General features: G+C 35.1%; 1 protein-coding gene across 3 annotated transcripts; it reads left to right on the top strand.

The window, feature by feature from the left end:
* The first annotated feature begins 1,221 nt into the window (after nucleotides 1-1,221).
* On the top strand, nucleotides 1,222-27,477 carry LOC146896498 (uncharacterized). Of its 3 annotated transcripts, none has more exons than XM_085736690.1 (26): nucleotides 1,222-1,468; nucleotides 2,756-2,836; nucleotides 3,635-3,772; nucleotides 6,889-6,999; nucleotides 7,092-7,142; nucleotides 7,243-7,343; nucleotides 7,681-7,774; nucleotides 13,268-13,399; nucleotides 13,582-13,839; nucleotides 13,939-14,017; nucleotides 14,600-14,691; nucleotides 14,797-14,880; nucleotides 15,655-15,729; nucleotides 15,924-15,971; nucleotides 16,568-16,663; nucleotides 18,615-18,844; nucleotides 19,180-22,679; nucleotides 22,788-22,864; nucleotides 22,971-23,051; nucleotides 24,385-24,456; nucleotides 24,537-24,642; nucleotides 24,804-24,858; nucleotides 24,989-25,117; nucleotides 25,210-25,327; nucleotides 26,337-26,419; nucleotides 26,594-27,477. In XM_085736690.1, exons 1-26 carry the CDS (start codon nucleotides 1,304-1,306, stop codon nucleotides 27,009-27,011), a joined length of 6,474 nt encoding a protein of 2,157 aa, XP_085592816.1. In that variant the 5' UTR covers nucleotides 1,222-1,303; the 3' UTR covers nucleotides 27,012-27,477. The 3 variants fall into 3 exon arrangements, with proteins under 3 accessions (XP_085592816.1, XP_085592817.1, XP_085592815.1); XM_085736691.1 differs by having other exon boundaries at nucleotides 13,932-14,017; XM_085736689.1 differs by having other exon boundaries at nucleotides 13,582-14,017.
* Nucleotides 27,478-27,721: the final 244 nt, after the last annotated feature.

The following is a 27,721-nucleotide window of genomic DNA, read 5'->3' as shown; positions in this document are numbered from 1 at the left end:
AAGGCGTGAACCAAAAAAATAAGCATCTATCTTATCTTTGTTGTACCCTATTTTTATCTAACTTTTTTTTATAAATTATTTTTATCTAACTTCTTATCCTATTTTGTCTATATAGATAGAACCCAACACATCAAAAATGCCTTAAGAATATCACAATGAAAAAACATATTTTTGGGTACTTAAATGGGTTTCACGTATACACACAACTCATTTATAATTGCTTAACAGTGGTACTTAATAAAAACTTAATCCCTCCAACTCAGCATCTCACATATTTTTCTTAAATGAGACTCATTAGTCAATTATCAATAACATTATATCATTATATATTAATTTTTTAATATTCAAAATGTGTAAGTCCCACTTAAGAATGAGAATCTTAAATGAGGCCTTAGGTCATATAGGACCTCAAAATTTTTTTTTTATACCAAATAGAGTACCTAATAAATACCGAGTCTTAAAAGATTAAGATCTCACAATTGAGGATGGTCTAAGAGAATTTGGTTTTCTCAAATAGCACAAAGTCCGCCGATATTTCCACTCTCAAATTCCATTCAAATGGAGGTAAAATAGAGAAAATAAATTGAACGGTGAGATTTAAAAATAAGAGGTAACATTGGAGATAAAATATTGAGAAAATTCTTGATTTTTTTTTTGCTAATAATTGAGAAAATTCTTTAACAAAATAAAAAAAAAATGATTGAGAAATTTTTTCCACACAATTAAGATAGCCAAACGACATTATAGTAAAGTTTTTTTTTTTTATGGTGGTCGGAGTTTGAATCCCGAACCTTGCATATATTATGCATTATCTATACGCTAAGCTCACGAGAACATAGTAAAATTTATCTATTGAGTAACTCAATAATTTATTGAGTTTAATTTTCATTAAATATTTGCGTAAAAAGTTTTACATTATTAACACATCACAACTATTCATATGTATGATCCCAAAAAAAAACTATTCATATTTATAACTTTAAATATGATTAGGATGAAATTAAACATTATATTAATTATAATTAATAGATGTATTTTAATAATTAAAACATATTTTAGCAATGAAATCATCAATAATTATTTTCTTCATCACTGAATATAAACAAACATCTAATTTGAGATGGAGATAATTGAAAGAAATAAAAAATGAAATATGTATTTACGAAATAATCCTCGGCCGCGAGAGGAAGGACAAAAGCTAGTGAGTTTCATTTCATATCTAGTCCACTACTACTTCGCGGTGTAATATAAAAGCGTGCACAGTGTTGTAAATTTATGTGATTGATCGAAGAAGAAGAAAAAAATGGAGGTGGAGTTAGAGCCTCGCGTAAAGCCACTTCAATTCAAGGTCAAAGCCATGTCCAGAGAATCTCCGTCGCAGAAAGCTCTCAACGTTCTCGACTCCGACCTCCGTTCTCACTGGTCCACCGCCACCAACACCAAAGAATGGATTCTACTCGAACTCAATGTAATTCGTTTCTCTTTCATTCGCTTTTTTATTTTTGAAATTAGTACTTAGGTTTTTGAATTTTACTTTACTTCCAGTGTTCGTGCTGAAATTTTTTAAATCGATTTTGATTTTTTTAATTAAGTTAATGAAGTTTCTCGAACTGTGATTTTAGGTTTCTTGCTTTATTTTTTGGATTTTTTTACTCTATACTTCGAATTCAGTATTATTAATCGGTTTAAGTGTTTTAAATTAAGTTAATTCAGTTTTTGGAACTGTGATTTTAGTTTTTTTTTTTTTTTGTTGCAAGTGTTGCTTTGATATACTATGTGATATTACGTTGAAATATGATAATGAAGTTTGAATTAACTGAGAGTGTTCTCAATCGATTCTCTGGAATATAACGTTTTCACTTTAATTATTGTTATTAATTATAGTTAAAGTTAATTTGCAAGTGTTAATAGATTGGTGAAGTTTTTTTTTTTAATGATATTATGTTGAAATATGATAATTAAATTTGAATTAACTAAGAGTATTCTGAATAGATTTTTCGGAATATATCAATTATACTTGAGTTATAGGTATTTTGCTAGTGTGGATAGAGTGGCAAAGTTGAGAAGGTTGAATTTAATGTGATATATATTAATATTTTTTTTTTTTGGAGTACTTGATGTCAGTATAATAATGTGATATATATTACAGGGTTAAATATGTTTTTGTCCCTGCAAAATTATAAGTTTTTAAGTTTAGTCCCTAAATTTTTTTATTCACTTTTAGTCCCTATTTGTTTTTTTATAGGGACTATTTTGGAGGAACAAAAGTATCCATTTTTGCAAAACGTTTTCAAAATAGGGACTATTCAAGGACTAAAATTACCAGTAAAATTTTATAGGGGCTAAACTTGAAAACTCATATTTTGAAGGGACTAAAAACATATTTAACCATATATTATATCATGCTGAAATATGATAATCAAGTTTTAATTAACTGTGATAGTATTCAAAATGGATTATCTGGAATATATCATTTTTACTTGAATTACAGTTACTTTGCTGGTGTTCATAAAGTGGTGAAGTTGAGAAGGTTGAATTTACTTTGGTATGCTATCATGATGAATCAAATTTTAATAAGCTGAGATAGAACTATAGGTTTTTTGCAAGTGACAAGTTTTGACAATATAGTATGGTGGAGTTGAAAAGAGTTTATCTGACCGTGCAGGATTAATATGATTAATTAAATAGTATTTATTATGTTTTTTATTTTATTTTGTGTGCTTGAATTGTATTTGTGTTGTTTTCTTTGATGTAGGAGCCTTGTTTGTTGTCGCACATACGGATTTATAACAAGTCGGTGCTCGAGTGGGAAATTGCAGTGGGCTTACGGTACAAGGTTTGTGGATGTGTAGTTTATAGAACTTATTTTAAGTGTCTCAATCAACTATCAAATATTTTCGGAACCATTTTTGACTTCCTGTCAATGCTTTATAAAGGGGAGTTGTATGGCAGTCCGTCATACTTTTTGGACTGATTATTGTTGAGAGAATACACAAATTCTACGAAATTGAGCTTTTTTGACTAGACAACTGGTCTTTACCCCCTTTTTGGACATTATATCTTCTAAAAACAAAAATGGTGGTCTCCGTTGGTAACATTGGATAGAATAAATGATAATTTCTATAATTAAATTTTTGATGTTTGTGTTTTGGTTTAAACTTCAGTATTTTTAATCTGATTAGAACGTAAGAAGTCTGTTCATTGTCTTTTATTCCGGGTTGCTGAATACACTTGGTATAGGCTCCTGTTGTTTTACTGACTCATGATATTGTCAAAAGAATGCATGTTTCTTGAATTCTTTCTTGAGAGACAGGTCATTTATGGTTTTTAATAATTAAGTTGTGTTTATTAAATAAAGATTAATGAATTATTGATTGTGAAGAATAAATACACTTGATGTGGATGCCATTTTGTTATATACACAATTATGAGTAATTCTTTTCAGTTTGTAATAAAGATGTGGTAACTTAATAATGTCAAACTGTGCGCCAACATTACTTTTTTGCAAATGATGCTATGTTGATTATTTTTCTTCCTCTTCAATTAGATATGACTTGTGTATTCTTTAATTATGCATTTTCCAAGATGGATAGTATTGTGGTGCATGCTTTAATGGTTCTTATTTGCTTGCCAGCCAGAGACATTTCAAAAAGTTCGCCCACGTTGTGAAGCACCCAGACGTGACATGACCTACCCTACAAATTACACTCCATGTCAATATGTGAGAATATCTTGTTTGCGTGGAAATCCCATTGCTATTTTCTTTGTTCAGGTAACAGTTATTTCTTTTCCATTTTTATTCTTCATCAGTTGTCATTGTTCTGAAATCCTATAGTAACTGTAATGTTAGATTTTTTTGTACATTTACTTCAGTTCATGTGGTTAATAAGATAGTAAGACATTTATGATTTTGAAAGTATCAAGCTTCTTGATAAGAGCTTAAATGTAGGCGTGTAAATATAAAGAATTGCGTGAGTTCCACACTCAATTGATTTTTGCAACACAAAAGCTATGGATTTGTTTCCATTAGAATCAATTTTACCCACCTCAGATTTAATTTTGTCCACCACCATTTTGTTACCCCAAGCCTGTTTCGGAAGAGGAAGGGCTGAGTATATATTTTGAAAAATATTTGATATTTAAAAAAATTGAAATAACATGTTAAATGATCATATAATATACCAATCACACCTAATTCATTTAAAAAAAACATTTTATGGTGTGTGTAATTTAAAAATGAATAGTATGCCCTCCCCTCCCCTCCTAAACCCTCCATCCAAACACACCCTAAGTCTTATAGTGGATATAGCCATCTTAGATTACCTCCTAGAATTGGTTTCATGTTTCCTTACATTTCATGATTTCGGTCTTTTTATAATCAGGATAATGAGTCCAGTATTAACTAAATAGGGATTAGCAATTTGTCTATGCAACATACAATCTCATATTAAGTAATTATTTATTTCAGTGTATTTGATCTCAATTCTCTTTTTCCTTCTATATCTAAAACCCTTTAATTTCCCTCCTATATCTAAATCCCTTTAATTTCAACAGAATGAAATTTCAATTATATTTGAGTAGTTATTTGTTTGCAGTTTGATTATGTTAGTTGTCATTTGGCTGGACCTGTGCTAGCTATAAAGGTGTATGTTGACCTGGAATATTAGTATGACTAGGAGAATTAGGTTAATTTTTTTGATACAACTAATCATTCAAATGTCAGTTATTCAGAGTAATGCCTTCTCTCTTTTCCATGATTCCATCCTTTTCCCTGTATTTTCATCATTTATCACTCAAGTTTTGGGGGGAAATTGAAATTCCAATAGATTTTGGATCTCTAGTCTCTAGTGCTGTAAGGAAGCTTAGTGGAGGATAATGAAAAGAAGAATAAAACAAGATAGGGTTAGTTTGTTTTTGATTTTCACAGAATTCATTTTTGAAATATTGCTGTTGAAATAAATGATTCTGAAAGAATCAATATTGAAGAAATTGATTTCTGTTTGGGAATCATATTTCAAAAGTGAGTTAGAACTTAGAAGTGATTCTTTTGTGATGATTAAATAGAATCACTTTTGAACTATAAATCCTGGCATGTGTTCAGACTTAGATATTTGGTGTGTTTCACACCTAGATTAATTCTACTTAACAGAATATGTAAATAATTTCACTTATGTTATAATCAATTCTACTCATCACATAATTGATTTTGAACACCCAAAATATCATCCAAATGAATCTAGTTTTGTTGTAATCCATTTTGCTCTCACTGAAAATTTTACTTAGTAAAGCAAATGGACACATAGTTGAGGAAAGCATCTAAAAAGGAATATCTCTAGTTCTTACCAAAAGATCCTCCCAGAATCCAATGTGGGACATATTTCCTAACTTAAGTGAATTCAATCGTGTAAAAGACACATTCTCTACAAATAAATTTTCCGAGGCTTGCGTGAGATGGGGGTGATGATAACCGGCACCATGGTGGTATGGTGTGGCGGGTTTTGATCTCGCCGATATGTCAGGCTTTTCCGCCATAAGGCAGCCAAAATTGTGAAATTTTGGGTCTTGCCACAAACTGCCATATAGTCAACATGGTAAGGTTGTAACTCCACCGCTCTGGTATTAACCATTAAAATATGCATGTTGCCATCAGGCAGAGAAATCTAGAGGATGAAATGCCATAGCATTTTCCAGAGGAAGTAATATTTTGTACACATCAAGTTCCCTTGACCAAAACCCACTTTTTGTTGGGCTGGAATGAACTTCCATCCTGCTAAATTGAATTTCCCTCCTTTTCTCGTCCACACATGACCAAAGGCAGTTTCTCATTATCAATTATAGTCTTGTTTAATTTTAAATTATTTTGGCAACCCGGAGTGGATTCTTGAAAGATACAAGTAGTAATGCAGGAAGCTTGTAAGGCAAGGGTATTCATGGGTAACTGGCCCTTATCTTGGTTAAGCCCTTTTTTTCTTTCAAGTGGCATATCATGTTGTACTTTCTGTGCACACGAATATCTTCTCCTTCTGAAACTTTTATTACTTTTTTACTTAGAAATTTAATTTCATAAAATGATAAAAAGAAGAGTTGGGCTGAGGGAGACTTGACATACGACATAGTGCCTTCACATTTGAAGCAAATCAATGCTGAGCTGCTCTTTAAATTCCTCTGATGACTCAAAAGTGACGCACACTATTAGTAACAGGACTCCTAAAGGAAGAAGTTATAATACTAGTAAATTGTTTATTGAATATATTATAAATTAGTAACTGTTACATGTGCGGTAACTGCTATCTGCAGTAACTGCTATCTGCAGTAACTTTTATGTAACTGCTATAGGGAGTTAGTATTATAAACAAAGATGCAGAGGAAAATAGGGGCATTCGGTTATTTGGATAAAGGATTGGTAGGGAGAGACCAAGCTCGAATTCCTGGAGGGGAGAGAATCAAGACTCTCAAATTTCTTGGGATTCGATTGTAATATTACTATTAATTTATATTTTGATATCAGTTTCTATCACACACCTAAAATTCCATGATCATTTTATTGAAAATGCCTTGTACTATATCCTACCTCACAACTAGAAACGGTGTACGCGATAAAACTTCTCATGAAATTCATATTGGCAAAATTTTGTACTGTACACTCCTCCAAAGCACTTGAAATGATTCTTCTATTCTTCTGATCCCGGACAGCTCTTTTACATTGTTTAGTTTTATATGACATTTGTTTCTCTGTCTTCGTTTTAGTTCTATTCATCTATTCCAAGTATTTCTTATCCTCCATTTTTGTAGTTTTCTATTTCTAATACTATTTCTTTTACATATAAAGGTGTTCCAAATGTTGTAATTTGTCATTGTTGAACTTGTTTTTACCTTCTTCTCTTGCAGCTAATAGGAGTTTCTGTGGCTGGGCTGGAAGCTGAATTTCAACCAGTTGTTAATTACTTGCTACCACACATTCTATCTCATAAGCAGGATCCACATGATACACATCTCCAGGTTGATTACATTTAGCTGCCATCACCATGCTTATGATGTAATTTATTTCTTCTGTTATTATCGGGGGTTCCTTTCTGATGTTTTGTTTGTAGTTGCTGCAAGACATGACAAATCGGTTGCTAGTATTTCTTTCACAACTTGAGGTAAACACGGGCAATTTAATTTAGTTACTTCATTTATAATTCTACCTTTTTTTGGCTTTCCCTTTTTTTATGCCATTCAGCATTGTATATAAAACTGCAGACAGACCTTGCAAGCTTTCCAGATAATCCTGAATCTAACCTACGGTTTCTTGCCATGCTAGCGGGTCCTTTTTATCCTATTCTTCATGTGGCAAATGAAAGGTTTGTTTGCTTTTTATATCCTCTTCATGATCCAATTATTTGTCACTGGTGGGAAGTTTTATTTGGTTTTGATTTGCTTTGTTAATAATTCCTGATTTTGGTTTGCTATTCTTGACTAAAGACATGTATGTTTTTGACTAATGATATGTATGTTTATTACTTTTAGCAATTAAATATTCTGTTGTATACAAACATGATGAGTAATGAGTGTAGGTGTTGGTTCATGTTCTTTGTTTTTGTGTGTTTTAAACTTGATTTGGGGTCATTGTTTTTGTGAGTGCATTGACTATTTTCCTATCCTTATTTGCTTTACTACAAACTATTTGTGTAATTACAGGACTACTTCAAAGCATCCAGGCAATATTACCGACCCCGAAGTCTATAGAAGTAGTCAACTGTCACCAGCCCTAACTGTTTCCTCTAACTTTGAGGTAGCTTCCACTACCTTTTTATTTCTCTGATATACTATTTTATGTGTCTCCCCATACCATTTGAATGTTTGGTGTTCACATTGAATACCAAAATGCATTGAATACCATTTACTCGATGTGAGTGAGTTTTTTTGAATATGAATATTTCACATAATATTGAAAGGAATTAAAACCAACTATGTATACATGAGATGTGATCTAAATACTAAATAGGAATGCAATCCTATCATAACTCCTAATGATACTAACAGATCATACTATATTAAATATAATAAATATCAATATCTCAACACTCCCCCTCAAGGTGGAGCATACATATCATATGCATCCATCTTGTCACATATGTAAGTTATCCGAGGACTTCGTAGAGATTTAGTAAAGATATCTGCAAGTTGATCCTTAGAATTGACAAATGAGGTTTTGATGACTCCAGAGAGAATCTTTTCCCTAATGAAATGACAGTCGACTTCTATATGCTTTGTTCTCTCGTGAAAAACCGGATTGGAGGAGAGGTGTAAAGCTGATTGATTATCACATACGAGTTCCATCTGACCAACCTCACAAAAACTTAATTCTTGCAGTAAATGTTTTAACCACACAAGCTCGCTTGTAGCATGAGCCATTGCTCGATACTCGGCTTCTGTACTTGATCGAGCAACGACTGTTTGCTTTTTGCTCTTCCATGAAATGAGATTTCCACCCACAAAAATACAATAACCAGAAGTAGACCGTCTATCACTCGCATCTCCTGCCCAATCGGCATCTGAATACCCAACGATATTAGTGTGGCCTCTATCAGTGAAAACAAGTCCTTTTCCCGGTGCTCTTTTGATGTACTTAAGAATTCGAACAACTGCATTCCAATGACTGTCACATGGAGAGTTAAGGAACTGACTAACTACGCTAACTGAAAAAGATATGTCAGGTCTTGTTAGGGTAAGATAATTCAATTTTCCCACTAGTCTCCGGTATCTTCTTGGATCGGAATAAGGCTCCCCCTGGTCAGGAAGGAGCTTCACATTAGGATCCATAGGAGTGTCGACTGGTTTGCAATCTATAAGACCTGTCTCCTCTAAAATATCAAGGGCATATTTTCTCTGAGAGATAGCAATGCCTGACTTTGATTGAGCCACCTCAATCCCAAGAAAGTAACGTAGAGGACCTAAATCCTTAGTCTGAAAGTTTTGAAATAGGTGTTGTTTTAATGCTTTGATACCTTCATAATCATCACCTGTAATCACAATATCATCAACATAAACTACAAGATAGATATATTGATTTGATGATGAACATTTAAGAAAGACAGAATGATCTGATTCGCAACGGGTCATCCCAAACTGCTGCAAAACTTTGCTAAATCGACCAAACCATGCCCGAGGTGATTGTTTCAGGCCATATAAGGACTTCTGCAATTTGCATACCAGACTACGCCCCCCCTGAGCAACAAACCCAGGAGGTTGCTCCATATAAATCTCTTCTTCCAAGTCACCATGCAAGAAAGCGTTCTTGATATCCAACTGAAATAAAGGCCAACGTTTCATGGCAGCCATAGCTATAAAGAGGCGAACAGATGTCATCTTCGCAACTGGTGAGAAGGTATCGCTGTAATCTTGACCATAGACCTGAGTATAGCCTTTAGCCACTAATCGAGCCTTTAATCGATCAACTTGTCCGTCAGGTCCCACTTTGACATTAAACACCCACCTGCAACCAACAACAGATTTTCCAGGAGGAGGTGGAACAAGCTCCCAAGTATGGTTGGATTCTAAAGCTACCATTTCATCAATCATGGCTTGTTTCCATCCTTGGTGAGATAATGCTTCATGAACTGTCTTAGGAATTGAGACAGATGACAGAGCAGAAACAAAAGCAAAGTAGGAAGGAGACAGTCGGTGGTAACTCAAAAAGTTGTAAACAGGATGAGGATTAGCAGTTGACCTTTTACCTTTATGAAGAGCAATAGGCAAGTCATTAGAAGGCTCTGGTGGGACCACAACAGGAGAGGAGATTGGAACAGTGGCCGAATCACTAGAATCAGTAGCAATAGTATTTGGAGCTGAATCACTAGAATCAATAGGAGATGTTACTGGAGCTTCAACATGTCGACGCTCATAAATATTACCGTAACGGCGGAACTCAGGGTTACCTTGTAACTGTGGAGAACTTTGAGTAGAGATAGGTGGCTCAAATATTGGGTGAAATAGAGGAATAGGTATCACCTGAGAATCAGTAACATCTGTTGTAGAACTAGATGTAGCGGGTGAAGCAAAGAATGGTGTATCCTCGAAGAAAGTAACATCTGCTGAAATATAAAAGCGACGTGTAGATGGAGAATAACACCGATACCCCTTTTGGGTTCTAGAATAGCCCAAAAACACACATTTGACAGCTCGTGCAGACAATTTATCGCGACCAGGAGTGAGATCATGAACAAAACAAGTAGAGCCGAACACACGAAGTGGGACTCTGTACAAAGGATCCTTAGGAAATAAGAGTGAGTGTCGAATCTCATTATCCAATACTGAGGATGGCATACGGTTTATCAAATAACAAGCAGTGAGAATAGCATCACCCCAAAATTTAAAAGGTGCATGAGCATTGATCAATAAGGTTCGAGCTGTATCAACTAAATGACGATGTTTTCTTTCAGCGACGCCATTTTGTTGTGGTGTGTGGGGACAACTGGATTGATGTATGATACCAAGAGAAGCCATGAAAGAGTTGAATGGTGCAGAAAAATATTCTTTTGCATTGTCACTCCGCAAAATTCGAATTCCTTTTCCAAATTGGTTCTTTATCTCTGAACAAAATGTCTGAAAGGCACCAAACAATTGTGAACGATCCTTCAGTAAAGTGATCCAGGTGCATCTAGAAAAATCATCAATGAAAGTGACATAGTATCTATATCCCAAAGTAGACAGCACCCGACTAGGACCCCACACATCAGAATGAACAATATCAAAGGGAGACTTGGATCTTTTGTTGGGACTGCTTGGGAAAGATGCTCTAACATGTTTGCCAAGTTGACATGACTCACAATCCAATGACTTCAAATGTGAAAGTTGAGGAACCAACACCTTTAACTTATCTAAACTTGGATGACCCAAACGACGGTGAATCATATCCGGAGATGCAGAAACACCACAAATAGTGGATGATTGACTATGAAGGTAATATAGACCCTGTGATACAAATCCTGTTCCAATTGTCTTTCCTGTATTACAATCTTGTATATAGAAAGACTTGGAAGAAAATGTTATGGAACAATTGAGAGAGTCAGTAAGCTTACTGATTGATATCAAATTAAAAGGACAACCAGGTACAAATAACACATAATACAATGATAGAGATGGCAGAGGTGAGGCCTGACCAATACCAGTAACTTGTGCCTTAGAACCATTAGCAAGGGTAATACTGTGAGGTATATTTGGAGGTGACAAGTTAGAGATAAGAGAGGGATTACCAACTACATGATCGGAAGCACCGGAATCTAAAATCCATGATCCGACGCAGTGAGAAAGACAAGTTGTAGAATTACCAAAAAGAGCCAAAGTTGCCGGAGATAAAATCGGTTGGACAGCCATCATACCACTAAACCAAAAAACCTTTGAATGACGTCCAAAGACAAATCTGCAAGTGGCAGACTAAAGTGACCAGAGAATGACCCACAAAGCCTGAAACGCGAGAAGAAAAAAAAAAAACTGACGAAAAAACCAATCAACTTCAAAGAAATCTCCGAACGACCTCTAAAGAGTGGGACCCAAGTGCTGTTGATGGTCCCAAACAAAACTGAACAGCAAGGTGAGTCAAATGATGACAGTGGCGATTGAAAGCAGCGGGAAGACGGCGCGTCGATTGACGTTTGATGGCGGAAAGCAGATCGGCGTCGTCTGATTCTAATTCCAAAGCTCGTGTCTATGTCGGTGGCTCCGACAACTGTCAGCGGTGGTTGTGCTCTCACAGCTGACTTGAGACCAAACAAACTAAAAACTAGGGTTAGCCTTGTCGGCAGAACCCAAAGAAAAACCTTGCTCTAGATACCATTTTGAATATGAATATTTCACATAATATTGAAAGGAATTAAAACCAACTATGTATACATGAGATGTGATCTAAATACTAAATAGGAATGCAATCCTATCATAACTCCTAATGATACTAACAGATCATACTATATTAAATATAATAAATATCAATATCTCAACAAGTTTGTTCAAGTCCCGCATTGACTAGAGATATGGCCAAAGTAGTCTTTATAAGGCTTTGACAATCCTTACCTCTTTGGGATATCTCTTCAACAGTGTAGGACGCCACTTTAAAAATACGTATTAAAATGTTTTGTACATCCTTGTTCTTTAGGGGAGATGTACATGATCCATTTCATGATGGCGATGGCCGACTTCTTGAATTGGAATAGTTGTTTGTTGGTGAATTAGACATAGAAGCTATACTTTTTTGGATGATGAGAATGGAGAGATGAAAATGATACAATTAGTAGTTAAAAAGTAAGGAATAAATAAAGACTTATTTAAACAGGTGTCTATGCTTTTTATATAGATATTTTATGACATTGATTACAAAGATATTTTTTATATAGATAAGAGAAACATGTGTCTATGCTGTTTTGTTATGACCACAAGTATATTTTTGTAAGTTGTGATCATCATCTGCATACATAGCTTATAAAAGATCAGCGCCTTTAGAAATATTAAGCATTATTACGTTTATGTTAAATATATATAGTCTATAAATTTGTTTTAATGCATCTGTGCCGTATTGTATCTTTAATTTTGAAGAACTTACTGCATCCTCGTATTCGTCTCATATCGTATCAAAGTGTCTCAGGGCTTCATAACAATTCCTAAACTTTGACATGGCAATAACATCATAGGACTAGGTTTCTCTTTTATTTGTTTTGACTTCTTTATCCTGTCAATATTTTTTGTACTTGTGTTCATGCGCTTATCAAATCGAATTTCATATCGTGAATCGGAAGAACTATTTTCGAAATCATGAATCGTAAGATACATTACTAATAAGAATATGACATTTTTAAGTAAAAACAATTAACCTAGCTAAGTTATAAGCTGATATATATGAACCTCAAAAATTTAAGATTCAAGTCATAGATCAAGTGACAAAGGATTATTCAAAATCCAAAAAAATGACAAAGGAAAAAAGGTTGACTATACAAAATTGACAAAAAATAGTGGCTGGCTACACTTAGTTTAGATAATTGTTCATTATAATGTAGCGAGATTCATCATACTGAATCAAGATTTTAGATGAGATTCATGTCCAAAATAGATAGTTACTAGGGACTCATATCAGTTGGGAACAATTTTGTATCAAATCGAGTTATGACTTGCATGTATCATAAGCTACTAATAACCATCTATTTTCTTTTTATGTATGTACTTTAAGTGGATGTCTTTCTGCCTGTATGCTCACCTCCTCCTCTTTTTTTTTTTTTTTTTTTTTTTTTTAACACAGCCAAGGAGATCACGAAGTGCTCCGTCTTTCAATTTGTCTGCATATCGTTCCATGGTTTTCCGTCCAGATACAATTTTTATGCTGCTGAGAAAGGCTTACAAAGATTCTGATCTGGGCTCTGTTTGTAGGATGGTATCTCTCTCTCTCTCTCTCTCTCTCTCTCTCTCTCTCATTTTTCTTTATAATTAATCTCAATTTCTTTTTAAATTTCAATTTACCAGGGAAACGTCTATCTTTTTTATTTTTTGTCTGACTACGTGTGCACAACTTGTTCTTGCCAATGTGTTTTACTTTATATATTTCCTTCATTCCAGTCATCTAGAATCATTCTGAAACTCATTGATCCCGGTCCTGAGCAAGTATCATACCCTCAAAATGAAGTTATTACCCCTTTGGAGGAGAAATCAAAATTGGAACTTACTAGTCCTTGTACCTCAGTTGATTACTCAAACCTGTTTGGGGAAGAGTTCAAAATGCCAGATGAGCAATGGGATTGTAGCTATCTTAATGTACTAGATTTTGGGGCGTTGGAAGAAGGGATCTTACACGTTCTTTATTCTTGTGCAGCTCAGGTTCGTTGCAATCAAATGTTATATAATTCCCTTGTGTCAATTTTATTGTCAAACTTTGCAGTCTTTTATGCACATTGTTTAACAATCTGCAGTTTACAGCCTGTTCTTTGCAGCAAGATGGCCGAGAGAGTTTCGGAATTTTGGGCTGTGCTGCCGCTTGTACAAGCTCTGCTGCCAGGTTGAGTTTTACTACTAAACTGCTCTTGGGTTCTGTAACTGGGTCACAATATAATGAAGTCACTTTATTATCATTATACTGCACTGAGAATTTTTGTAATTGAATTGTCCATCCTAGCCCTTTTTATGAAAATGATTGTTTTTTCAAATTAGTCTCTCCATTCAAAAATAACTATCGTTTTAACATATAAAAAATGTTCCAGAATAAGTGTTGTTTTGCTTTTTCAACGTGACTGATGATTTTTTCCAACTTTTCTCTTAAATTAATATTGCCTGCACTGCTTTCAAGTCATTAATATGTGAACATGAGGGTTTTTTGCTCATCTGACTAGAGTGCTCTAAAAATGAAATTATGGAAATGTATTGAGTAGTTGTTAGTTCCACTAGGGTGGTATGTTGTTTAAACAATGTAGTTCTTAATCAGGGAACTTGATTATTTTCCTATAAATTTTTATTTTACATGAAGGAACAAATATCAGGATCTTCACTTTTCTTATTCTTAAAATTGCATTGCTTCTATTATTTCTTTTATTAAAACCACATTATATGATGTTTGATTTTTGCTCTGTTGAACTTTTGATAGCTTTACGCCCATTGTTGAGCAATTCTTTTGATGCTGTGGATGACTCTTTTTCTCAGTGGAATCAGCCTATTGTACAACAGGCTTTATCTCAGGTTATATTTGAAAAGCTTTCATAGACCCAACTATGTAGATGTTTTTAATGGGTTCCTTTTGGTGTCTTCAAACATAATTATCCTGCTTATGTTTAATGTGTGCAGATTGTTGCTACCGCAACATCATCTACCTATCGCTCCCTTCTTCACGCTTGTGCTGGTTATCTATCTTCGTATTCACCATCTCACGTTAGTAAACCAGCTATTTCTTTTATGCTGTGTTATGCTTGATTTGTTATTTGCATAATTGTATCGCGTCTTATGTCAACTGATGCAGAAAGAGTTCATTAGAGGTTGGAAAAAATTTCTATAGATAAAAGAAGAAAATTGTTATGATGGTAGTTATAATGCACAATCCTTTGATGCACATGTTTGCAAAATACCCTTTACACAGACTATTTGCTCTATACCACATTGAACCATTCGCCTAATCTTAACCTAAATCAGAACGATGTAAGAATACGAGGCATGAAATTTGAACAAACATCACAAATACCACATACTAGATGAAGGAACTTATGTGGCCAGTGAACCTGCACATTGTCTTTATTCTGTGTTTTTCTTTCTTTCTTTTCCTTGAATAAAAATAATTTGTATTTTGATTATTAGAAAAACCATTTTACAAATCATAGTCTTGACTTAGGAGAGAGCTTTAGACTTGCAAATGGCTTTATCAAGATGGAAAAGAATGCTATTCAATGTATGATTTAGAAATTCGAAAAAAATATGTATAGAAAAACTCTAGAAGGGTCATGAGATCAATTCGTTTTATTTGAATTAGAAGACAAACGACTGGAGTAAATGAGACTTTAGAGGTAATATTAATAGACTAATTGATATCTGTGATAATACATATAATGTTGAGGGGGAAAGGTTGTTAAAAGTATCACACTGAATTTCAGGTTCTACGTAAAATAATTTATCTTGGATTTGCAGCTGATTCAGCCATATATTTCTGTGTAGGCTAGGGCTGCTTGTGTGCTGATTGATCTATGCTCTGGTGTACTAGCACCATGGGTTACTCAAGTGATTGCAAAGGTATGCTAGAACCTGATTCACATGTTTTGAGATATTTTATAGATGTTTCAACCCTGATAAATTTTGCTTTTACTTGAAGTTCTTTTATATCTAAGTTGATGTAGAAAGCAGAGAGGCATGAATGAACTTTTGTCTAGTCATTAATTATTATTCAAACTTGTCTGATTCCTGATCTGCGGGCGTATTTTGAATAGGTTGATCTGGCTCTGGAGCTTTTGGAGGATCTTTTAGGCATAATCCAGGTTTGTTTATTTCTCTTGCTTGTATTTTGTGTTTTTTTTTTTTACAATATGAAATCCATGTGTTAAGCTCCATGACATAGAGAAAATTATATAGATGAAAAGTAAATAAATACAAAGATAATAAGTATTCTAAGTACCTTAAATACATGAATTAGTTAGTCTGTTTACAATGAATCTAGATACTATTCACATGCTTCCTAACACTTCCTCTCAAGTTGGAGTATATTGGTCGTTTGAATTGGGAAAGTGAATGGTGATGTCTTTAGATAAATTTTTCTCTCCAGTGAAATGACAATTTGTCCCTGCAATTAAGGCAATGTCTGTAGCTTAACAACTGCTTGAGTTAATGTTCGCGATTACTTGCCACTATATGACACAAGGGCATTAGAATAAATTGGGTAGGGAGCATAAGAGTATCACAACTATTCTTGTTACTATACTTACATGCTAGTGGTTAGCTTATATGCAATAAACTTAGACACTATTCATGCTCTACATGTTAGAACACATTGCTCCTGTATTGTGCACTACATACTTCCCTTGCCTTGTATTTTTTCCCAGTTGCTTATTATTGTTGATTCTTCCATGTCTATTAGGATGCTCACAATTCACTCATTCGTGCTCGTGCTGCCTTGAAGTATATTGTGCTAGCTCTTTCTGGGCATGTGGATGACATATTGGGAAAATATAAGGTACTTGCTTCATATGAGAGTAATAATAACTACTGCCTTTTCTTTTCACTTTCTATGTATATTGTTTTTTGAATCAGCATATTTATATTAACGGAAGCCCACACCCCCCACCACCACCACCACACACACACAAACATAACAAGGCGAGCAATAGGGAATCAATACAACAGCGGCACCGTATATAAGCGACTAGAACAGAGTGCTAAAAAGATTCAGCCCACTAGGGGCTAAAACACTAAACCTACCACTGCCAAGAAACAGCAATAACAACAGCAAAAGCAAAAACCATCACCCGAGACAGCACCCCACTTAAGATAAGGAGAGGAAAAACGTCTAGCCATTTAAGAAATAATTGGGGCCTTGTGGGTTAGGGAGGTGCAGAGCGCAGACTCTCGAAGTAGTGCATAGTTGTATTATAGGTTGTTAATAGCGGCATTTCATGGCGCTATATGGAGGAACGATGCGGGGGTAGCCACCCTAACCCATAGCAGTGCGGCGTGGAATTGAGTCAAGACCGTCCCCTCACATTTCACGCATTTCGTGGCGCACCGGCCCCGCACTGGAGGAGAGAATGAAAAATTCGAAGATGATTTGTCACTGTTGATGGCCAAATCTAAACTTTCCAACGATAAATAGCTTTGTTTTCCGGCCAAATCTGCTTGTAGTCTGGGGTTTGTTATGTTGTGTTTGGCAGAAGCTTATGTGTTTTCTGCATTTGCTGCCTCATGTTTTGAAGCTAGGTTTAGAGAGTAAAAGATAAGTTTTGGGCCCTTGAGGCCCAATGCAGAATAAGTATTACTTAAAGATCACTATCAAATAAATTGGGCTTTCAACCACTTACTCTTTCAGAATAAATAGTTGTAACCAACAATGATCTCATAAAAAAATATAACTTTTACAAAAAAAAAAAAAAAAAGAGAATTGTGAAAATAAACTAATAATCAACTAAAGAACACAATAAAAAATAAACTAATAATCAAATAAAGATTGGAAAACAATTATGTCTGGAAAACAATTAAAAAAAGATTGGTCGATGACCTAGGCTGGATTCTACCGTTCCTAAAAGAGAATCACAAACAATTATGTCTTATGTCTCTTAAACAGAGGAGTACTGCTGCGGATAGAGAACCTCTTCTAAGGGGTCTTAATCCTACTTGAATACTTCCTGTGTAAGTAGTTATACTTTTTGTTTTTGTGTTCTTTGATGCTTTTTGTAGAGAGTAGATGAATTTCTTCATCAGACTTTAGTTTTAGTTTTTGTTCTGCAGTTCTAATTACATAATCAGATTTGTGGAAGAAAGATCCATCTGCTTTGTATAACTCTTTTGGGGATATTTTTGGTATATCCCGATTATCTAATTCTTGATTTATATCTTCAAAACAATTTTATTCTTTAAAGACTTTGTTTGAGAAAGTTTAAGATTGGTGTTCAGTGAGTGAAGATGGTTGAGGTGACTTATATTAAAGACAGGAGGAAAAAGAATGAAGCATGAATACATATATTTGTAAAATAATAGTTCAGATAGCTTCCATCTCGCTGCATGCTATTTTAGTTTTAAGGACGGCTGTTCTGTGCCGGTATCTCGGATTGGCAACTATGGTTGTATTCCGGAGAGAATTTCCCCATTCTTTGTAATGAAATACCTGGTTTCTAACAGATATATAAGGAGTTTTGTCATCCCATTTTTTTCCCTAATACAACGCCCTTTGATTCTGCAGAGGGTTTTCATTTAGTTTTTCTTAGACTAACTTTAGTTGTGTAAGGAGTTTATATATCTAACAGGTAAACAAATGGTGTCTTGTTACATTTCATTATCTTCATGTTGCAGCTTTATCAATTTGCAGGAGATCAATTGATTGAGCTCTTCATTTGTTATGACGGCACCTTCAATTTTCCAAACACAAAGAAGTGAGTCAAATGATTTTGATTCTTTTTATTGTGCCTTTACAGGAAGTTAAACACAGAATCCTCTTTCTTGTGGAGATGCTGGAGCCTTTTCTTGATCCTGCTATTGCTGTATCAAAAAGCAAAATAGCTTTTGGAGATCTATCTTCTTCATTTCCAGAAAAGCAAGAGCACAATTGTATGATTGCTCTAAATATCATCCGTGCTGCAGTACACAAGCCAGCTGTTCTGCCTTCTTTGGAATCAGAATGGAGACATGGGTCTGTGGCTCCTAGGTAATTAATGGTGTCACGTGTCAGCTAAATTATTTATTTTTGGGATCACTTTGCAGTTTACTCTTTCATTTATATATCCAATGAAATACTTATTTTATGTTCATCTTTCAGTTTCTAACTAGACTGGGACTGAATCATAATTTAGTTAAATATTCGATGCCAAAACAAAATGCATTTGGATGTTTATTTGATTATTATAATTAATGTTAAATGATTACTTGAAACTAGTGTTACATGTTTGTCGTCCTTCGTCAGAGGTATCTGGTAAAACATGACAATTTGTCAGAACCTAGTTAATTTTTTTTGTTGTTTTACACTTTTACTTTTGTCTGCAGTGTGCTTCTCTCGATACTGGAACCCCACATGTTACTGCCGCCTGATGTTGACCTCTGCAAATCTGTTTTGAGACCAAATGAACATGAAACGGCATCTGTTTCACCTCTTTCCTCTGGGGTTAATGGTGGAGGTGCTTTTTCCAAGTTCAATAGTCAAGATGAGTCTGATGGGAAAACGGAGGTACCAGAAACAGCGGGAAGATCTGATTTTGTTGAAGACCGTAATTTGCTTTTTGCTCCGCCAGAATTGCAGGGTATTTCATTGAGAAACAATTCTAATGTTCCTAACCATAATAGCTCTGTTTCTCACACATTGGAATTCAAGCATGTGGTTGATAAACATTCCACCCATCGTTTTCTCTCTAATGTTGTCATAGATTCCGGCCTTGGTTTTGAATACTTCAACCTGCAGGCAGACTATTTTCAACTTTTAAACTATCATGATTGTGATCTTCGTGCTTCTGAGTTTAGATGCTTGGCTTTGGATTTGCATTCTCAGAATGACATCACTCTGGAAACCCATGATGCTGCAATTGATGCTTTTCTGTTGGCAGCAGAATGCCATGTAAACCCTTATTTCATGTTGTCTATCGGAGCTTCTTCAAAACTTACAGACCTTTTGAACATAAAGGAAAGTAAAACTATCCATTCTCATGCTATTGTGGATGCAAAAGGGACATTTGGAAAAAATAAACCTAACTTAGAAACAATAGCACATATAGAGAGAAAAAGAGATAAACTTGTTTTTCAAATTTTGCTTGAGGCTGCAGAATTGGATAAGAAGTATCATTTAAGAGTATCTGATGGTGAAGGTGGTCCTTATTGCGCTGAAGGTTTTGGTGAAAAGGTTATCAAAATATCTTCTCCTGATGAGCAACATGCAGATGCTTTAACCTTAGTTCGACAAAACCAAGCTCTAATCTGTAATTTTTTGATCCAACGGTTACAGAGAGACCAAATTTCAATGCATGAAATTCTCCTGCAAAGCCTTGTGTATTATTTGCACACTGGCACTAAACTATTTTGCCCTCCAGAAAGTGTGATTGATATCATTTTAAAATATGCGGAAGACTTGAACAAGATGCTGACATCTTTTCATCATGAGCCGAAAGAAGGTAATTTGCATTTGGCACAAGAAAGAACACACAGGGTAGAGCGACGTTGGTTACTGTTACAACAATTGGTTATTGCTTCAAGCAATGGAGGTGAAGAGGAAATTTTTGGAACTAGCAACCGAAATAGTTACCTCTGTGGAAATTTAATCCCCCCTTCAGCATGGATGCAGAGAATTTCTCATTTTTCTTGTTCTGTGTACCCTTTGGTTCGATTTCTAGGGTGGATGGCAGTATCTCGTAATGCCAAACAATATATGAAAGACCAAATTTTCCTTGCATCTGATTTGTCTCAGCTGACATATTTACTTTCCATTTTTGCTGATGATCTTGCTATTGTTGATAATGTGATCAATAAAAAGTATGAAGAAGTTAAAATTGAAGATTCACTGGGCGAACATAGTTCCTCAACCAAGAAAGAATTTGAGCTAGGCAACCAAAATCATGTAGAACAATCTTTTTCTGCAGTCTACCCTGAACTCTGGAAGTTCTTTCCAAATTTGAAAGGGAAATTTGAATCTTTTGGAGAAGCCATTTTAGAGGCTGTTGGTTTGCAGCTGAGATCTGTATCTTCCGCTCTTGTGCCTGATGTTTTGTGTTGGCTTTCTGAGCTGTGTTCGTGGCCATTTTCTTTCACTTCTTCAAGTAGTAGTGATAATTTGAAAGGTTATAATGCGAAGAATGCCAGAACAATAATCCTTTATATACTTGAAGCTATTATAGTTGAGCACATGGAGGCCATGGTTCCTGAGACACCTAAACTAGTGCATGTGCTTGTGTCACTTTCAAGTTCTTCTTACTGTGATGTACCATTCCTTGATTCTGTGTTGCGTTTGTTGAAGCCAATTGTTTCGTATTCTTTGTCCAAGGTCTCTCATGATGAAAAGTTATTGGAAGGTGATTCCTGTCTGAACTTCGAGGAATTATGCTTTAATGTTCTTTTCAGTAAAATTAAACAGAAGAATGATACTGAACGTAATCCTGAAGATAAAGAATACAATGTAGCGCATGGTATTTTTATTTTGGCTTCAATTTTCCCTGACTTATCTATTCAATTTAGAAGGGACTTTTTGAAGTCTTTATTAAGTTTGGTGAACTTTGTTGATTCAGAGCCAACAACTTCTCTCTATGATTATCTCAGTGCATTTCAATGTGTTATGGATAATTGCAAATTACTATTAGTGAATGCATTAACAGAATTTGGTGTTATTCCTCTTCAATTGCCCCCTTTTCCTCGTGTGAATGTTGGTGGGCTTTCTGATGATGACTTACCAAATCCATGGTTTCTTAGTGATATCTGTCACCTTTCATTTGAGAATGATGTCCATGATGTAGAACATAACAACAATTCTGATGTTGCCGATGATGATCATTGTCGTTTAGCTTCTGAAGATTTGGAAGGGTTTTCTAAAGACATAGAGGTTCTCATATCTGAGCTCACTCCAGCTATTGAGCGCTGCTGGAATCTTCATCATCAGATAAGTAGAAAACTGACAATATCATCAGCAGAGTGTTTTGTCTTCTCAAAATGTTTGACGTCGGTTTCTTCAAAATTTCATAAATTTGAAGACGATGATCAAGATTCTTCACTGGCCAAATCATCTGATCTCTTCTCTCTTCATTGGAGAATTGGTGTTCAAGGCCTCTCTGAATTGATCACCGTCCTCCAAGAAAGCAGATGCTGGGAAGTTTCTTGTTTGATTCTTGATTGTCTACTTGGAATACCCTATAGCTTTTCCCTGGATAATGTGGTAGGTATTATATGTTCTGCCATAAAGAAAGTTGCTTGCAATGCACCTAAAATCTCGTGGCGTTTGCGGAGTGATAAATGGCTGTCTTATTTGATTGCCAGAGGCATCTATAACAGTCGAGAAAGTGAGGTTCCTCTCACAGATCTATTTTGTACATTCCTGGGACATGCAGAACCTGAACAGCGTATTATAGCAGTTAAACATTTGGGAAGACTTCTTGGCCAGTGTATCAATGGTGAAAGATCACTGATAAATTCTAGAATTTGCACCGACTTTGTTCCAAATAAGTTAGTTTTATCTGTTCCTGATTATGTTCTATCTCAGTTAGTTTCAAATACTTGGGATGAGGTTGTTGTGCTGGCATCATCTGATACATCATTACAAATAAGGGTCCATGCAATGGCTCTTCTTTCAAATTATATACCATTTGCTGAGCGCCATCACATACAATCTTTTCTTGTGGCTGCTGACAGCATTTGCTGTTTGCGTAACGCACAACCATCACATGATGGTTCTATCCTTCAACTTTCATTAGCACTTATTGCTTATGCCTGTCTTTGTTCACCACCTGAAGATATTTCTCTGATTCCTCAAAATGTATGGGGAAGTGTTGAAACTTTAGCGTCTACAAAATATGGTATACATCTTTCATCCTTGTCATATAAGTATGAAATGGTCATATTATAATTTTGGACTGTTCTGCATGCTTTTAACTTTAAAATTTTGGTTTCTATTTCTTTTCTAGATGGTAAGCTTGGAGACCTCGAAAAGAGGACTTGTCAAGTTCTATGTAGATTGAGAGATGGAGATGAGACCAAAGAGGTATTTTCTACAATGAAACTAGTCACTCATACCAAATAAAGATAAAGCATAATATAGTATTTTTTGCTTGTTCCTGTCCCATAACAAATTCCTAAATGTTTGTAAGGCCCTGAAAGAAGTACTTTCGTCAAATTCTTCAAAGCAGTATGACCCAGATTTTGCTAGCACGCGTGAATCTGTGCTCCAGGTAATATGCTCAAAACCATCACATCATCTTTTCAAATTTGAGGAAATCCATTTTTTTTGCGTTGAAGTCCGATATTTTATACATGCAGCATATTTGTCATCACAGCTCTATTTTGTTTCTGATGCGCATCAACATGAGGTCACATGTGAACTTATGTTGGTGTATGGCTTCTGATTAGTTCATTGACATGCAATCTTTGAGCCTTACCTAGGAATGTAGACTCCCAAGTGAATAGACACACTTCTTGTGTTAATTACGATATATTTTTCCTTACTTGTATTTGCAGTTCTTATGCTTGCTAAGGCTCAACAAAAATGATATCGAAGACTTTTAAATTTGATGTACAATTAATTTTCACTGCTATTGTTTTCATTTCAGTCAAACGTCTGTTTAATGTAAATGTCTCGTGTGGACTTGTAGAAAATGTTGCCTTTTGTTTTGCCCTACCGGATAGATTTTTCATTCTTCTTTGTTGGGAAGATCTTATGCTAAATAAAAATGCAAAAAGGAGCCTTTTTGCAATGATTGGAGATGCTGCCATGCCATGTGACTAGGAAGTCACTGGTTCAAGTCATGTTGCCTTTTGTTTTGCCTTGCCGGATAGATTTTTCATTTTTTCTTTGTTGGGAAGATCTTTTGCTAAATAAAAATGCAAAAAGGAGCCTTTTTGCAATGATCGGAGATGCTGCCATGTGACTAGGAAGTCACTGGTTCAAGTCATGGAGTCAGCCTCTTTCAAATTCTAGATACGGTTGCCTACAATAGACCCAATGGATCCCACCCTTCCCTGGGCCTTGCCATGGTGGGAGCTTATGACCACCAGATTAATTACAGTTTACTTATATACTAGAACTATCCGACAGTTTACTACTATGTAGTTGATATTGATAAACTTTTCCAGAGTTAAAGATGATTGGTTGAAACAATGGATTGGATGTGATCCCTTCTATCTGAGCTACTTTCTTACACCCATGAAAAATTATTTATGAAGGAAATTTTAAACCCAAGACCACATGATCATAGAGGCTCTGGTATCATAACTCAGATCATATACCAGGTCCGCCAAAAGCATTTGCTGATAGCCGAAGGCTCATGAATGCTTTGATAGTTGACAGTGATGGTCTTTGTCTTCGTACAATAACAGAACAGCTTCAAAAACTTAATTAGAACCTTTCTCTTTCAGCATATGGATACTTAATTTGGTTTATTTCATATATGATCATCCCTTGAAACATTACTAGTTTTCAGTTGTCATACATTTTGCTTGTCCTTCATTGCCTAAATTTCTGTGACATTTGATTTCATCATGTTTTAACATAATGATTTGCTACAGGTCCTTGGCAACTTAACAGCGGTTCACTCATACTTTGATGTATTCTCAACAAAAATTAACCAAGATGATATGGTACAAGTGGTTATTAACCCTGACAATTTATTATTTTTAAATCTAATCATATTAGTTACATATATTTTAATATTTTCTAGGACCTAGAGGAGGCTGAGTTGGAACTAGACATTGTACAGAAGGAACGTGCAATTCCAGGACGAAAGGAGGATTCTAAAAATTGGAATCAAATTCCAAGTCTACCCTGTAAGTTCTTTCTTCTCACAAATGAAGTTTTTTGTAACTAAGGTAAACACTTTCGTACAGTTTTTTGGGGGTAATATGGAAACGTTTACAACTCTTTAGTTGCTGAGAGTGCCCTACCCCTCTTCCAATTTGCCTATTTTTCTAAAAGTGAACTTTCACAGCCAGCGGAAAGGATGTTTCAAGGCTTCAGCAAATCAGAGAGTGTATTCGTACCCTGTAAGTAATTATAAATTTCTCCTTTTCCATTTGGAAGAGAATGCTAACTTTGTACTTTATACACTTAGAGTATTTGTAAGTCTGTAAGTATGAAGTGTTTGAAAACTTGTTTTACTTTTGTTGATATCAGCGAAAAGTCAAAACTTAAAGAAGATATCCTAGCTCGCAGGCAAAAGAAACTACTTATGAGACATGACCGTCAAAAGTATTTGGAAGAAGCAGCTTTACGGGAAGCAGAGATTCTGCAGGAACTTGATAGGTATTAGCTCCTTGTTGAGGATTTTACTTCTTCTTTCATGTTGTATTTCTTTTTTGTACTGGTAAACTGAGCATTGTCCTATAAATAAATAGGGAGAGAGTGGCTGAAATGGAGAAAGAGATGGAAAGACAAAAGTTATTAGAAATAGAGCGTGCTAAAACAAGGGAACTGCGTCACAATCTTGATATGGAGAAGGAGAGACAAACACAGGTAATCACACATAAAACAGGAATTTATTCTCAATTGTGTTTGATACTAATTTCAAAAACCTAGTGCAATTGTTGCACTACTAGTACAAGCCTGGCTCATTAAAAATTACTAATCCTGTGTTCAAATGCTACTACTCAAGCTAGGTGTAGTTCCAGGCATAATTGAGTGGATGTTTTCAGCAAATGTATGGTCCCTAAAGTGGACGTTTTCCTGAATAGAAGATATTTTCTAACAATTTTAATAGAGAAGAGTTTGAAGGGCATGTATTGTCGGTGTAAATTTGTTTTGCACTGACATCCAGTGAGAATTCATCCCACTCCTTAAATTATATTTTTAAATTGTTTGTTGAAAGTCGCAAGGTGGTGAGTTCTTATTTGTTGTCAGTGTAAAATAAATTTACACTCAGTGCTTGCCCCTTTAACTCAATATAGAATAGAATGATCGACTTAACTATGAGTGATGCCATTGCTTTACCAATAATGCTAAAGAAATAAAAACAAAGCTAGCGGATACTACTTTAAGCCACCTAGAGAATGACAGAGTTTGCACACAATGATGGGTTCCTTGTGAGCAATAAACCGAGTCGGTTGCTCAATATACAAATTCCCTCTTCTAAATCACTATGGGAGAAGGATTTATTGAGTCAAGTTAAAGAAGAGACCAATGACAGGTAGCGAACATAGCAACAAGCCAGCAATTTGTGCCATTGTATGATACATTTATCATATCAATCTCCCATTTTGGAATGTGGAGTTGTTCCAGCAATCATTACAATCCATTAGGGCATGACATTCCTGCAAGGGCCCTATCATGACGTATACCATACTCCTTGCTACTTCCAGGAGGTTTCTTTATGATATTTATTAAATTTCTACCTTCTCTCTGCAGCATCTTTAAGTTGATAACAATAACATAGTTGCATTTTATTTTTCCCCCTAAAAGCTTTAAAAATAGTTAATTTTTTCCTACTTCACAGTTTTTGAAATAATACCTCTTCATTTATATGCAGAGGGACCTTCAGCGTGAAATAGAGCAAGCAGAATCAGGAATTCGGCCATCTCGGCGTGACTTTTCTTCCTCCAATCACAATAGGTAGACTGTTAATTAGTTCCCTTTACGAATCTTCTAAGAAAAGATGTCCTTGCTATGAATGTTCTGGTTACAAAAATATTTGTTTTCCAATTTTCTTGGAAATGATGGATGTTATTTCTTGCGTTTCGTTTCTTTATCTTTGCTAACATGGTTTTGTGGGTTTCTTATTTGTAGTCGACCTAGGGATAGATTTCGGGAAAGAGATAATGGAAGATCCGGTAATGAAGGGAGCACTAGAGTTGGCCCTGGAAGCTTACAGCCTGAAATTCCTTCCACCAATTCATCAATGGTATCCTCACCAACTATAGTTCTTTCTGGCTCGCGGACGTTTTCAGGCCAGATGCCAACCATCTTACAGTCACGTGACCGACAGGATGACACTGGCAGCATAAATGAAGAGAATGTTGATGGAAGCAGGGATTCGGGGGATACTGGCAGCGTTGGAGATCCAGAATTGGTATCAGCATTTGATGGCCAATCTGGTGGGTATGGGTCACAAAGACATAGTTCAAGGGGAAGTAAGTCAAGGCAACTTGGTGAACGTAGAGAAAGAGAGAACAGGCGTGAAGGGAAGTGGGAAAGGAAACATTGATAGCTTGTGAGAAGGGATCTTATGCACTTCAATTAGGTCGTCTTCATTTGTATATATACAGGCACCGAGAACTGTAGCTGTATTGTCCGAGCAAAACAAAAAACCTTTCGTTAGGAATGTACTCGAGCTTGGAAAATTCTATGCAGAACGAACCATGGAGATTGGAGAACTTCTCTTTGGGTCTGCTACTTGTTGAACAGTGTTGTTGTAGATTCTTATAGATGGCTACACTATATGCTAGTGAACTGTATCACTAATTTATGTACAATATTGTTGATGATAGGCCAATGACCAATAGATGCTTCACATGGCTGCATACAGGGATGAAACGGCAGCCCTTCAGCTATAATAACTTAAATGATTTTGTTCTTTGATTCATTAATCCCTTAAATTTGTAATAATTTGAAATTTGATCTTGAGACAGCTTGTTTGGTGGACATATGATAAGTTATCATTTCTATTATAATTTCATCGTTAAAATTTAATCATTTTACTCTATCCTGTTCTATCCATCAGTTAACATTTTATTTCGAGATACAATTTAAGATAAAAACCAACAAGAAAACGTCTTAATAATTAATATTTAGAATTAAATAATTTTATTGAAATTATATAAAAATATTGTTAATTAAAAGTGTAATTTTAACTGGATGTAGTTTTTTCTTTTTTATAATGTTCAATACACTGATTTACAACAGTTTTTTCTTTCT

This window comes from Medicago sativa, chromosome 8 (genome assembly GCF_051527215.1).
Source record: "Medicago sativa cultivar Bolivia chromosome 8, Bolivia_mono, whole genome shotgun sequence".
NCBI lineage: Eukaryota > Viridiplantae > Streptophyta > Magnoliopsida > Fabales > Fabaceae > Medicago > Medicago sativa.
This window is presented reverse-complemented; position numbering and strand designations above follow the sequence as displayed.

What these genes read in the sequence shown, in the direction of transcription:
- LOC146896498 (XM_085736689.1), top strand. Translation starts at nt 1,304, where the DNA reads ATGGAGGTGGAGTTAGAGCCTCGCGTAAAGCCACTTCAATTCAAGGTC. An exon ending in GGATTCTACTCGAACTCAAT is followed by an intron (nt 1,469 to 2,755) that starts GTAATTCGTTTC and finishes TCTTTGATGTAG; the next exon opens with GAGCCTTGTTTGTTGTCGCA. An exon ending in TCAAATTCCAAGTCTACCCT is followed by an intron (nt 24,643 to 24,803) that starts GTAAGTTCTTTC and finishes GAACTTTCACAG; the next exon opens with CCAGCGGAAAGGATGTTTCA.